General features: G+C 50.1%; 1 protein-coding gene across 1 annotated transcript in view; it reads right to left on the bottom strand.

Annotated features, from left to right (window-relative positions):
- flii (FLII actin remodeling protein) overlaps nt 1-13346 on the bottom strand; it is a 102634-nt gene that overhangs the window by 29624 nt on the left and 59664 nt on the right. Inside the window, exons 17-18 of the mRNA XM_038819643.1 lie at nt 7469-7552; nt 4119-4290 (exon numbers count right to left, since the gene is read on the bottom strand). Of these exons, the coding sequence (XP_038675571.1) occupies nt 4119-4290; nt 7469-7552 (256 nt within the window). The remainder of the gene's footprint in view (nt 1-4118; nt 4291-7468; nt 7553-13346) is intronic.

Here is a 13346-nt window from a genome sequence, read left to right on the forward strand (position 1 = left end):
GAAGCATTTATGCTAACCACCATGCTACCGTGCTGCCCACAAAGAATTCTCTTAGGTTTGTAAGACATGACCTTCCCCGCACAAAACCATGCTGCCTATCACTGATAAGTCTATTTTCTTCCAAATAGGAATAGATCCTATCCCTCAGTATCTTCTCCAACAATTTGCCTACCACAGACGTCAAGCTCACAGGTCTACAATTCCCTGGATTATCCCTGGTACCCTTCTTAAACAAAGGGACAACATTAGCAATTCTCCAGTCCTCCGGGACCTCACCTGTGCTCAAGGATGCTGCAAAGATATCTGTTAAGGTCCCAGCTACTTTGTCCCTCGCTTCCCTCAGTAACCTGGGATAGACCCCATCCGGACCTGGGGACTTGTCCACCTTAATGCCTTTTAGAATACCCAAAACGCCCCCATTCCTTATGCCGACTTGACCTAGAGTATTTAAACATCCATCCCTAATCCCTACATGAGTATTCTAAAACTTATGGAATTGTGATCACTATTCCCAAAGTAATCACCGACTGAAACTTCAATCACCTGGCTGGGATCATTCCCCAATACCAGGTCCAGTATGGCCCCTTCCCGAGTTGGACTATTGACATACTGCTCTAAAAGACTCTCCTGGATGCTCTTTACAAATTCTGCTCCATCTACGCCTCCAACACTACACGAGTCCCATTCAATGTTGGGGAAGTTAAAATCTGCCATCACGACCATCCTATTGCTCCTACATTTTTCTATAATCTGTCTACATATTTGTACCTCTACTTCACACTCGCTTTTGGGAGGCCTGCAGTAAAGTTCCATCAATGTTACTGCATCCTTCCTATTTCTTAGCTCTACCCATATTGCCCCAGTGCTCGAATCCTCCATAGTGCCCTCCTTAATCACAGCTGTGATATCATCTCTGACCAGTAATGCAACTCCTCCACCCCTTTTACCTCCCTCTCTATCCCTCCTGAAGCATCTATACCCTGGTGTATTTAGTTGCCAATCTTGCCCTTCCCTCAACCAAGTCTCAGTAATACCAATAACATCATATTCCCAGGTACTAATCCAAGCCCTAAATTCATCTGCCTTACCTGCTACAGTTCTCGCATTAAAACAAATACACCTCAGATCACCTGTCCCTTTGCATTCATCATCTCTTCCCTGTCTACTCTTCCCCTTAGTCACATTGAGTTTATTATCTAGTACCATACTGGCTTTAGTTGCTGTATCTTTACTGACCTCTAACTTCCTAATCTGGTTCCCATCCCCCTGCTACATTAGTTTAAAAACTCCCCAACAGTGTTAGCAAAAGCATCCCCTCGGACATTGGTTCCAGTCCTGCCCAGGTGTAGACCATCCGATTTGTAATGGTCCCACCGCCCCCAGAACCGGTTCCAATATCCCAAAAATCTGAACCCCTCCCTCCTGCACCATCTCTCAAGCCACGTATTCATTCTGACTATTCTTGAATTTCTACTCTGACTGTCTCGTGGCACTGGTAGCAATCCTGAGATTACTACATTTGAAACCCTACTTTTGAAACTTATCTCCTAACTCCCTAAATTCTGATTGTAGGACCTCATCCCGTTTTTTACCTATATTGTTGGTGCCTATATGCACCATGACAACTGGCTGTTCACCCTCCCGCTTCAGTATGTCCTGCAGCCAATCTGAGACATCCCTGCCCGTGCACCCGGGAGGCAACATACCATTCGGGAGTCTCGTTTCCGACCACAGAAACGCCTGTCTACTCCCCTTACGATTGAATCCCCTATGACTATTGCCCTGCCAGTCTTTTCCTGCCCTTCTGTGCAGCAAAGCCAGCCAATGTGCCATGAGCCTGGCTACTAACTGCCTTCCCCTGGTGAGTCATCTCCCCCAACAGTATCCAAAACAGCATACCTGTTTTGGAGGGAGATGACTGCAGGCGACACCTGCACTGCCTTCCTGCTCTTTCTCTACGTTTTTGGTCACCCATTCCCTGTCTCCCTCACCAATCCTAATCTGTTAGTGTGACCAACTCACTGAGCGTGCTATCCACGACCCCCTCAGCATCGCGGATGCTCCAAAGTGAGTCCATCCGCAGTTCCAGAGCTGTCATGCGGTCTAACAGGAGCTGCAGCTGGACACACTTCCCGCACATGAAGGAATCAGTGGCATCGGCTGCGTCCCTGAACTCTCACATTGAGCACGAGGAGCATAACACGGGTCTGGGATCTCCTGCCATTTTTACATGTAAACATTTAATTTAATGTAATTTAAGTCAATACATGAAAGTACAAAGAGAATAAGACACCAGTGATGGCGTGACACTGGATCCACTTATGCAATTTGTGAACACTACAACCTACAAATGAAGTGAACCCAGTTGCCAAAAGAATACCGGTGAGAAAAGCTCTCACACATTTATTGATTATGTCTACAATGCTGCCATATTCAGTAGTTGAACTGCTGAACAAGCGTTGAAAAGTGTATTATCTTTTGCCTTTGTATCACCTGACATGATACTGGGTTACACAGGCCAGAGATCCCAAACAATCCCCACTCTGAGCTCATCTACTGCATCTCAATACAAGCAATGTTCTACTATTCGGAAGTTATGGGGGAATATTCCCTTTAATTTCCCTATTCCGAGTCTGTCACATTTGTTGCACCGTGATCGCTTTAAGGTTTCCCCACATCCGCACACTAGAGATGGCTGTGCACAGCAAGTTATGGACTACTGCACAGCTCAGAGGGAACAAAGTGATCGAAGTACAGTGTACATGTACATATTTAAAGAGTACAGTACAAAACTGTTATATTTCTTTGTTTGTCACAAAGAGAAATATTATGGAGATGTCCACACTCTGAATTCTTTCAAACACGACGAGAGGTTTAATAAGAGAAGTTGCTCAAACAATCTAAGACAGAACACTGCAAAGCGTGCGCAAACACTCTGCTGATGTCACTACACATCACATGACGCTTTACCAGCAGGGATGTATTCTCTGATGCACAACACCCTCCCCTTTTACTTCATTAGTACAACGACATTGATTAATATTTATACAACAGATCCGCTGATGCATTATCTCTATACATATATACACAATTCTCAGGTGGATGTCCATTGGTTTTTGGTTGATTTTGGTGTTCTGGAACCTGACTATTCGAGACCTTGGAAGTGTCTTCATTCCCTTCAGTAGATGGTACTTCCTGCATAGTTTCTCCAGTACCTGTCACTATAGGTATTGGAAAGTCCTCAGAAACAGAATCTGACCTGATCAGCACGAATCGCCAAACTCTTTCATTTTCTGTCTGTATGGTGTATGGCATTGGACATGTCTTTGCTAGGATCACAGCAGGTACCCATTTCTCATTTCACTTCAAGCTAGCACTCTTTCCCTGGTTGACAACTTGCTTTTAGAGTTTTTTTCCCTCCTAGCAATTTGTGCTTGTTGCTGTCGTTTTTCAATCTCGGAGGTATCAGATGGACTTAACAAATCAAACTGTGTTCATAATTTCTTTCTGAACAACAATATTACTGGTGAACTCTGCGTTGTATCGTGTACACGTTTCCTTTAAGACATTAGGAATTTGTTCACTCTTCTTCCTAATGCCCCTTGGTGCTTTGATGGAATGCTTTAAAGATTGAAGCATTTTGTTGCAGGATGATACAGAGCTAACTTGATATGGTGTATACCGTTCCCCTTCCTCCTTTGAAGCAACCGTGACAAAGTATCAGTATTGCATAGTGCTCCAGTGTGCAATCACACGCACACACACACGTGCACATACACACGCGTGCCCACACACGCGCGCACCTATTGCTTTGAAAAATGTCTTGAGGACGTAGGTCGGTATGGATCTGAACAGGATTAGGATACTGGACAGTACATTCATTCACCTTGATCGTCTGCACCCTCCCCGCCAGGGAAAGTGTGAGGGAATCCCATCTCGGTGAGTCCTTTTTAACTTCCTCTGCCAGGCTAGTCACATTCCACTTGTGGATCCGTGTCCTGGGGCAGCAGTGTTAACCATTGCGCCACCATGCCACCCCTATTCTTGTATACATAACAAAACACAGAGTTTTGTCTGCAATCATTGCTAAACATAAAATAATTCCGCTTTATTATTACCTTATAAAGTTTAGGCCGCACTGGCTTGAAATTGTCTACCACGTGACATTTAATCTCCTCAGGTTGTCCTCCCAGAGCCTCCCAGAACTCTGGTGTCTCCTGGTTTTGCATCAGTTGCATTATCTCTGCATTTCCTTTTCTCTCATTTTTATTTATTTTTTCAGCAAACAGTCTGAAAGATAGAAAACTCTGATTACAACACATTTCCAATAAAATAATCCTATGTACCCAAGAGCTGATTCCAGACAGTGCCTTTGCCAGTTTTCATAATGGGGAAGCTGGTTCTGAAACTAAAAACTTTTTAAAAAAGTGAAAAGCCCACATTAAACAATGGTCACCTTAGTGTTTCAGTTAATCTGGACCCAGGTTGTGTCTCTATTATACAGTTTACAAAGAAGAACGTGAGAAAAGACAATTTGGGTCCATTCAACATGTCCGAGTTTTACAAACACATTCTGTCCACAATGCAACTACATCTCAGAAGCTCTTTTTTTGAAAAATAAATTTTATTGAAATTTTTTACAGAAAATATAACAAACAATGAAAAGCAACAATAAAACACCATAATAACTGTAACACCCCCAAGACCGTATCAATGCATGTATCATACCACCCCCCCGCCCCCCCCCCCCCCCACCCCCCCAAACCCAGTAAACAACAAGAGAACTTAAAAATAAATCAACTTAAAATTAAATAAGCAAACATAGTCAACACCCCCCCCCCCTTCCCGGGTTGCTGCTGCTGCTGACCCAGTGCCCTATCGTTGAGCCAGAAAGTCGAGGAAAGGTTGCCACCGCCTAAAGAACCCTTCTACCGACCCTCGCAGGGCAAATTTGACCTTCTCCAGCTTGATAAGTCCCGCCATGTCATTGATCCAGGTCTCCATGCTTGGGGGTCTCGCATCCTTCCACTGTAGCAAGATCCTCCACCGGGCTACTAGGGACGCAAAGGCCAGCACACCGGCCTCTTTCACCTCCTGCACTACCGGCTCCACCCCAACCCCAAAAATCGCGAGTCCCCAGCCTGGCTTGACCCTGGATCCTACCACCCTCGACACCGTCCTCGCCACCCCCTTCCAGAACTCCTCCAGTGCCAGGCATGCCCAGAACATATGGGCATGGTTCGCTGGACTCCCCGAACACCTGACACACCTGTCTTCGCCCCCAAACAACCTACTCATCCTAGACCTGGACATGTGGGCCCAGTGCAGCACCTTGAATTGGATGAGGTTAAGCTGCGCACATGAGGAGGGAGAGTTAACCCTCTCCAGGGCATCAGCCCATGTCCCATCTTCGATCTGTTCCCCCAGTTCCCCCTCCCACTTAGCCTTTAGCTCCTCTACTGACGCCTCCTCCACCTCCTGCATTACCTTGTAGATATCAGATATCTTCCCATCCCCGACCCAGACCCCCGAAAGCACCCTGTCACTCACCCCCCTTGAGGGAAGCAAAGGGAATCCCTCCACCTGGTGCCTAGCAAACGCCTTTACCTGCAGATGCCTGAACATGTTCCCCGAGGGGAGCCCAAATTTCTCCTCCAACTCCCCCAGGCTCGCAAACCTCCCATCAATGAACAGGTCCCTCAGCTGTCTGATGCCCGCTCTGTGCCAACCCTGGAACCCCCCCCATCAATGTTCCCCGGGACGAACCGATGGTTCCCCCTTAACGGAGCCTCCATCGAGCCCCCCACTCCCCCCCCATGTCGCCTCCACTGCCCCCAAATCTTGAGAGTAGCCGCCACCACCAGACTCGTGGTATACCTTGTAGGAGGGAGTGGACACGGCGCCGTTACCAGGACCCCCAGTATCTCAGAAGCTCTTAATGTTTTGATACCATGACTGTATCAAATACTTATCATTGAATTTTTGAATCTGCCTCACAAACTTTTAAGTTTATTTTCCCTGGCTTTGATAGCCTGATTTAACCTGACGTAATAACATGGGTTAACTTTATACTTTTTCTAGACTGGGAAGCTTAAACTTCTAGAATAACTTCCAGCATAATCCTCACCATTTTCGCCAACTTCAGCGTGATGCTACAACCAAGCATATCTTCGCTTCACTCCCTCTGTCAGCATTCTGCAGAGACCATTCCCTCAGAGATAATCTAGTCCACTCCTCCACCATAACCTACACCTCTCCCATCACCCATGGGACCTTCCCATGCAATCGCAGAAGGTGTAACATCTGTCCCTTTACCTCTTCCATGCTTAACATCCCAAGCCCAAAACACTCATTCCAGGTTCAGCACCGTTTCACTTGCACCTCTTCCAATTTGGTCTATTGCATTCGCTGCTCCCAATGTGGTCTCCTCTATATCAGAGAGGCCAAACGCAGACTGGGTGATCGCTTTGCTGAGCACCTTGGTCTGTGCACATTTGGGACCCTGACGTTCCCGTTGCTTGCCATTTTGAAAATGAAATGAAATGAAAATCGCTTATTGTCACAAGTTGGCTTCAAATGAAGTTACTGTGAAAAGCCCCTAGTCGCCACATTCCGGTGCCTGTTCGGGGAGGCTGATACGGGAATCGAACCGTGCTGCTGGCCTGCCTTGGTCTGCTTTCAAAGCCAGCGATTTAGCCCTGTGCTAAACAGCCCCTATGTTTTAACACAAGACCCAGGTCCCATGCCCACATGTCTGTTCTTGGCCTGCTGCAATGTTCCAGTGAAGCTCAACGCAAGCTGGAAGAACAAAATCTCATCTTCCGGTTAGGCACGCTACGATCTCAACATCAAATTCAACAACTTCAGATGATTAGCTCTACCCCACCTCGACCCAGTTGTTTTCATCCCATTTCATTTTAACTGCCTTTTACCATTTCTTTCTTTCTTGTTTTTATATATATTTACAGCCCCCCATCTTATCCACCCATCCGTACCCTTTCTCCCCTTTGCTTCCTCCTTCACCTCCCCCCACATTTACATCTGTCACAGTTTACCCTCCGATGTCAGTTTCTCTGCAGTTTGGCCGTTCACACCTTTTGTTCTCTGTGGGGACTGCCATTAGCACTCTTTCCCCTTGCTTTCTGTAGCTATTAACGTCCCGTTTCCCTGGGTTTCTGTGGCTTTGACTCATCTTTCATTCTTATTCCATGGTATAAATATTTCCCACTTTCTCTGTCTTTAGCTTTGGCAAAGGGTTATTTGGACTCGAAACATTCGCTCTTTTCTCTCCCTACAGATGCTGCCAGACATGCTGAGATTTTCCAGCATTTTCTCTTTGGCCTCTAGAATCTCTCCTTGGGGCTGATCCCCGTTACACCTGAACCAGTCTTGGTGTTTCTCTCCGCACCCACTGTTTCTATGGCCTTTGATGAAAGCTGTATGCAGTACACAGGTGTGGGAACAATACCTAGCTTTGGTGCTTGCACTCAGCGTGGCCTGGGAGCCTCTCCATGTGTAAATCTCAAGTCCATGATCCAGAAGAAACACAAAGCTAGAAAAAAAAACAAGGAAAAGTGTTAATATCCTGAAAAGACAAATAAGGTAAAAGGAAATAACAAAACCTCAGAAAACAGTTATAAAATGAAACCAATATGTGCCATAGAATATAATTCATTTTAAGGGATTTAGGCTTAATGGTTCACTTAGGTACGACTGTCAGTACTGCTTTCAAGTTGCAGAACAGCAAAGGAAAATTCTGATGCAAATGGGGAACATAGAGATATGCAGCTTACACATGGGACCTAAATCCCTCTGCACAAAACTGCTAATTTATTTAAGTATGAGTGGGGTGGGGGGAAATATGGAGTGAAAGGTAAAGCAAAAGAATAGCCTGTGAAATTAAATTATCCAAGTCAGGGAGGTGTCAAATTCAATCCAGGATCTGTGCTAGATTAGCTAATATCAGCCAGTGTAGCAGCAGGTTGGCTACAAATCTGCCTCCTTGCCAGGTCTGGCCTACATGTAACTCCAGACCCACACAGCCATGTGGTTGCCACTTAACTGCCCCCCTCTGAAATGGCCTAGCAAGTCACTCAGTTCAAGGGCAATTAGGGATGGGCAACAAATGCTGTCCCAGCCAGCGGCACCCACATCCCAAGAACGAATAAAAAAAGATACTGAAGAAGTCGGGACTTACGGCGGTGGTATGTGGGGGGCGGTATGTGTGTGCGCGTGTGTGATGGGGGTGGGTTGGTGGAGATGGAACATACACAAGATGGTTCCCACCAGGGTACTGTATTTCTAGCCTTTTTGACCAGTTTCTGGGGGTATCTTTGCTGCAAATCCCACTTAATTGATGCTATAAGGTACCCAGAAGGACCAGGGAAAAGATACCTGAAGGCAAAAAGAGGTTCATCGACGGAATTAGAGGCTTCTTGGGGCTCTGTGGGGAAGATGGAAGCAGCTGCTGCTGAGACTCCAGCCATTCTAATAGCCGAGGTGCTTGCCAGCACATTGGCGGCGGAATTCGAGAAGCAACTACAGGTTGTGTCAGGGGCCTCCGTAAATTGATGGAAGGTGCTCCCATTCGGTCAGCAATGGAGAAGACCAACGAGACGGTAAAAGCGCCTGGCGCTGCGATAAAGAGCCCGGAGATAGCTCACTCAAGGCATAATGACCAGATTGCCTCTTTGATGGCTGGTGTGAATAAAGAACTGAAAGCCAAAGTGGATGATTTGGAGAATTGTTCCATGAGGAAGAATATTTGAGGTTGCCAGAGGGAATGGAAGGCCCAATTCCCACAGAATACTTTTCTAAGATGTTTGGGAAGATGGTTGGGGAGGGTGGATTCATATTCCCTCCCAAGCTGGATCGAGCCCACTGGACACTCCGGCAAAGGCCCCCTCCCAACGAACCACCGTGAGCTGCTATTATGAAGTTCCACGGCCTCCAGGAAAAGGAACGGGTCTAGGGATGGGCTAAGGAACATAGTGACTATAAATGAGAAGACCAAGCGATCAGGCTTTATGAAGACGTTGGTGCGGAGCTGGCACGGAAGCGGGTGGCGTTTAATAAGGCTAAAGCCACCCTGTATAAGAGTGGAGTTTGATTTGGGGTGGTGTACCCAGCATGGCTCAGAATGACTTTTCATGTGAAAGACTATTTTTCTGATGCAACAAAAAAAGGGCGGATGCAAGTTGATGGAGGTTTCTGGATGTAGGGGTGTGCATGTGGATATGGAGAGTTGTTGGGGTTCCTTGTACGCAGCATGGGTTCGTTAAAGGCAGGTCATGCCTAACTAATTTAGTGGAATTTTTTGAGGACATTACCAGTGCAGTAGATAACGGGGAGCCGATGGATGTGGTATATCTGGATTTCCAGAAAGCCTTTGACAAGGTGCCACACAAAAGGTTGCTGCATAAGATAAAGATGCATGGCATTAAGGGTAAAGTAGTAGCATGGATAGAGGATTGGTTAATTAATAGAAAGCAAAGAGTTGGGATAAATGGGTGTTTCTCTGGTTGGCAATCAGTAGCTAGTGGTGTCCCTCAGGGATCCGTGTTGGGCCCACAATTGTTCACAATTTACATTGATGATTTGGAGTTGGGGACCAAGGGCAATGTGTCCAAGTTTGCAGATGACACTAAGATGAGTGGTAAAGCGAAAAGTGCAGAGGATACTGGAAGTCTGCAGAGGGATTTGGATAGGTTAAGTGAATGGGCTCGGGTCTGGCAGATGGAATACAATGTTGACAAATGTGAGGTTATCCATTTTGGTAGGAATAACAGCAAACGGGATTATTATTTAAACGATAAAATATTAAAGCATGCCGCTGTTCAGAGAGACTTGGGTGTGCTAGTGCATGAGTCACAGAAGGTTGGTTTACAAGTGCAACAGGTGATTAAGAAGGCAAATGGAATTTTGTCCTTCATTGCTAGAGGGATGGAGTTTAAGACTAGGGAGGTTATGTTGCAATTGTATAAGGTGTTAGTGCGGCCACACCTGGAGTATTGTGTTCAGTTTTGGTCTCCTTACTTGAGAAAGGACGTACTGGCACTGGAGGGTGTGCAGAGGAGATTCACTAGGTTAATCCCAGAGCTGAAGGGGTTGGATTATGAGGAGAGGTTGAGTAGACTGGGACTGTACTCGTTGGAATTTAGAAGGATGAGGGGGGATCTTATAGAAACATTTAAAATTATGAAGGGAATAGATAGGATAGATGCGGGCAGGTTGTTTCCACTGGCGGGTGACAGCAGAACTAGGGGGCATAGCCTCAAAATAAGGGGAAGTAGATTTAGGACTGAGTTTAGGAGGAACTTCTTCACCCAAAGGGTTGTGAATCTATGGAATTCCTTGCCCAGTGAAGCAGTTGAGGCTCCTTCATTACATGTTTTTAAGGTAAAGATAGATAGTTTTTTGAAGAATAAAGGGATTAAGGGTTATGGTGTTCGGGCCGGAAAGTGGAGCTGGGTCCACAAAAGATCAGCCATGATCTAATTGAATGGCGGAGCAGGCTCGAGGGGCCAGATGGCCTACTCCTGCTCCTAGTTCTTATGTTCTTATGTTCTTATGTTCGCATTTCTTTATTCTTGTGTGGGATGAGTTCCAAAAGTTGGATTTAGGTGGGGTGGTTAATGTTATGGGGGTTTTTATTCTTCAGGGTAGAACCAAGGAGGTGGGGGGGGGGGGGGAACCAAAGAGTTTGGGAGGGAAAACCAAGGAGGTGAGGAGGGGGGAGAAACAAGGAGGTGGGGGGGGGGGGGGGAGAGAAACAAGGAGGTGGGGGGGGGGGGGGGGGAGAGAAACAAGGAGGTGGGGGGGGGGGGAGAGAAACAAGGAGGTGGGGGGGGGGGAGAAACAAGGAGGTGGGGGGGGGGAGAAACAAGGAGGGGGGGGGAAACAAGGAGGTGGGGGCGACGACAAGGTGGTGGGGAGAGGGGGAGGAGAACCAAGGAGGTGGGGGGGGGGGAAGAAACCAAGGAGGTGGATGGGGGGAAGAAACCAAGGAGGTGGGGGGGGAACCAAGGAGGTGAGGGTGGGGGGAAGAAACCAGAGGTAGGGTATCAGGGAGATGGGAGTGGGGGGGGGGGGGGGGGGACCAAGAAGGTTGGGGGGGGGGGGGGGAACCAAGGAGGTGGGGGGAAACCAAGGAGGGGGGGGGGGGTGAGAACCTGGTTGGGATGGGGGGCGTGGGTAGAAACCAAGGAAGTGCGGGGGGGGGGGGGAGAAGAAACCAAGGAGGTGGGGGGGAAGGAATCAAGGTTAGGGGGCCAAGGAGATAGGGGCGGGAAACCAAAAAGGTGGGGGAGGGTGGGAAACCAAGACGGTGGTGGGGGGGGACCAAGAAGGTGGGGGGGTGGGGGATAAAGGTGGGGGGGAACTGAGGTAGGGGTGGGGGGAGAAACCAAGGAGGAGGGGGGGGAAAACCAGGTGGGAGAGGAGGGAGGAAGGAAATGGGAGGTGGGGGGCAGGGAGAGTTTGCTTGCGGAAACCACAGATTTCTCTTTATTTTGTCTTGCTAGTGGGTTTGGCGACCCTCTTGGGTGGCCCTTATGCCTTCACTCTCTTAAGTAGTTGTTGGATGACCACTTTTTAAAAATAAATTTAGAGAATTATTTTTATCCCCAATTAAGGGAGAATTTAGCGTGGCCAATTCACCTACCATGCACATCTATTTTGGTTGTGGGGGTGAGACCCACGCAGACACAGGGAGAATGATCGAATCCGGGTCCTTGGTACTGTGATGCAGCAGTTCTAACCACTCTGCCACCCGGAAGACCACTCTTGTTGGAAATGACTATTTCCGGGTCGATGGGGGTGACAGCTCCCAATTCGGTTGGTCATCTGGGGCGAAATTCTCTGCAGACCGTCGTAACGCCGATTTCCGGCGAGCAAAATTGGAGTAGGTGACTCCGGCGTGGGGGCCTTCTTTTAGGCGGCGATTCACCGTTCCCGGAGGGGCCAGCAGCTGACTGACGGGATACGCGTCAGTTTCACCAGCTGCGGAAGTGGTGAGACCCGGCGTTTTTTGGAGGAGGAGGAGAGAGACTGACCCGGCGTTTTGGGGGGGGGGGGAAGAGAGGAGGAGGAGGAGAGAGACAGACCCGGCGTTATTGGGGGGGGGGCGGGGAGAGAGGAGGGGGGAGACAGACCCGGCATTTGGGGGGGGGGGGGGGGAGGAGGAGGAGGAGAGAGACAGACCCGGCGTTTTTTTGGGGGGGGGGGGGAGAGGAGAGAGACAGACCCGGCATTTGGGGGGGGGGGGGGGAGAGAGACAGACCCGGCATTTGGGGGGGGGGGGTTCCGGCATCGGGGGGGGTTCCGGCATTTTGGGGGGGGGGGGGGTTCCGGCATCGGGGGGGGGGGGGTTCGCGGCATCGGGGGGGGGGGGGGTTTTGGGGCAGCGGCGTGCAGAGAGGGGGGCGACGGATGCCCGGGGCCAAAGCACCGTCGCCCCCCCCCTCTGTACGCCGCTGCCCCCTACCCCAACCACCCCCCCCCTCACCACCCCTACCTCCCTCCCCACCACCCCTATCCCCCTCCCCACCACCCCTACCCCACTCCCCACCACCCCTACCCCCCCCACCACCCCACCACCCCTACCCCCCTCCCCACCACCCCTACCCCCCTCCAACGCCGCCCCCCCCCATCTCTCGCAACGCCGCAACCCCCCCCTCAACGCCGGGTCCCCCCCCCCCTCAACGCCGGGTCCCCCCCCCCTCAACGCCGGGTCCCCCCCCCCCCATCAACGCCGGTACCCACACCCCGTCCCCCTCCCTCTGAAGGCCGGTACCCACACCCCCCCCCCTCTCTCCTCCTCCCCCCTTCCTTCCTCCTCCCCCCCTTTTTCCTCCGTCCCCCCCCCCCCTTCTTTCCTCCGTTGGTGGGGGGGGGGGGGGGGTGCGGCGTTAGTGGGGGGTGGGGGGTGCGGCGTTGGAGGGGGGTAGGGGTGGTGAAGGGGGTAGGGGTGGGGGCAGCAGCGTGCAGAGGGGGGCGACGGATGCCCGGGGCCAACGCACCGTCGCCCCCCCTCTGCACGCAGCTGCCCCTACCCCAACCCCCTCCCCTCACCACCCCTACCCCCTTCACCACCCCTACCGCCCTCCAACGCCGCACCCCCCCACCCCCCACTAACGCTGCACCCCCCCACCCCCCACTAACGGAGGAAGGAATGGGGGGAGGAGGAAGGAGGGGGGACGGAGGAAGGAAGGGGGGACGGAGGAAGGAAGGGGGGACGGAGGAAGGAAGGGGGGACGGAGGAAGGAAGGGGGGGACGGAGGAAGGAAGGGGGGGAGGAGGAAGGAAGGGGGGGAGGAGGAAGGAAGGGGGGGAGGAGGAAGGAAGGG

Source organism: Scyliorhinus canicula, chromosome 15 (assembly GCF_902713615.1).
Source record: "Scyliorhinus canicula chromosome 15, sScyCan1.1, whole genome shotgun sequence".
Taxonomy (NCBI): Eukaryota; Metazoa; Chordata; class Chondrichthyes; order Carcharhiniformes; family Scyliorhinidae; genus Scyliorhinus; species Scyliorhinus canicula.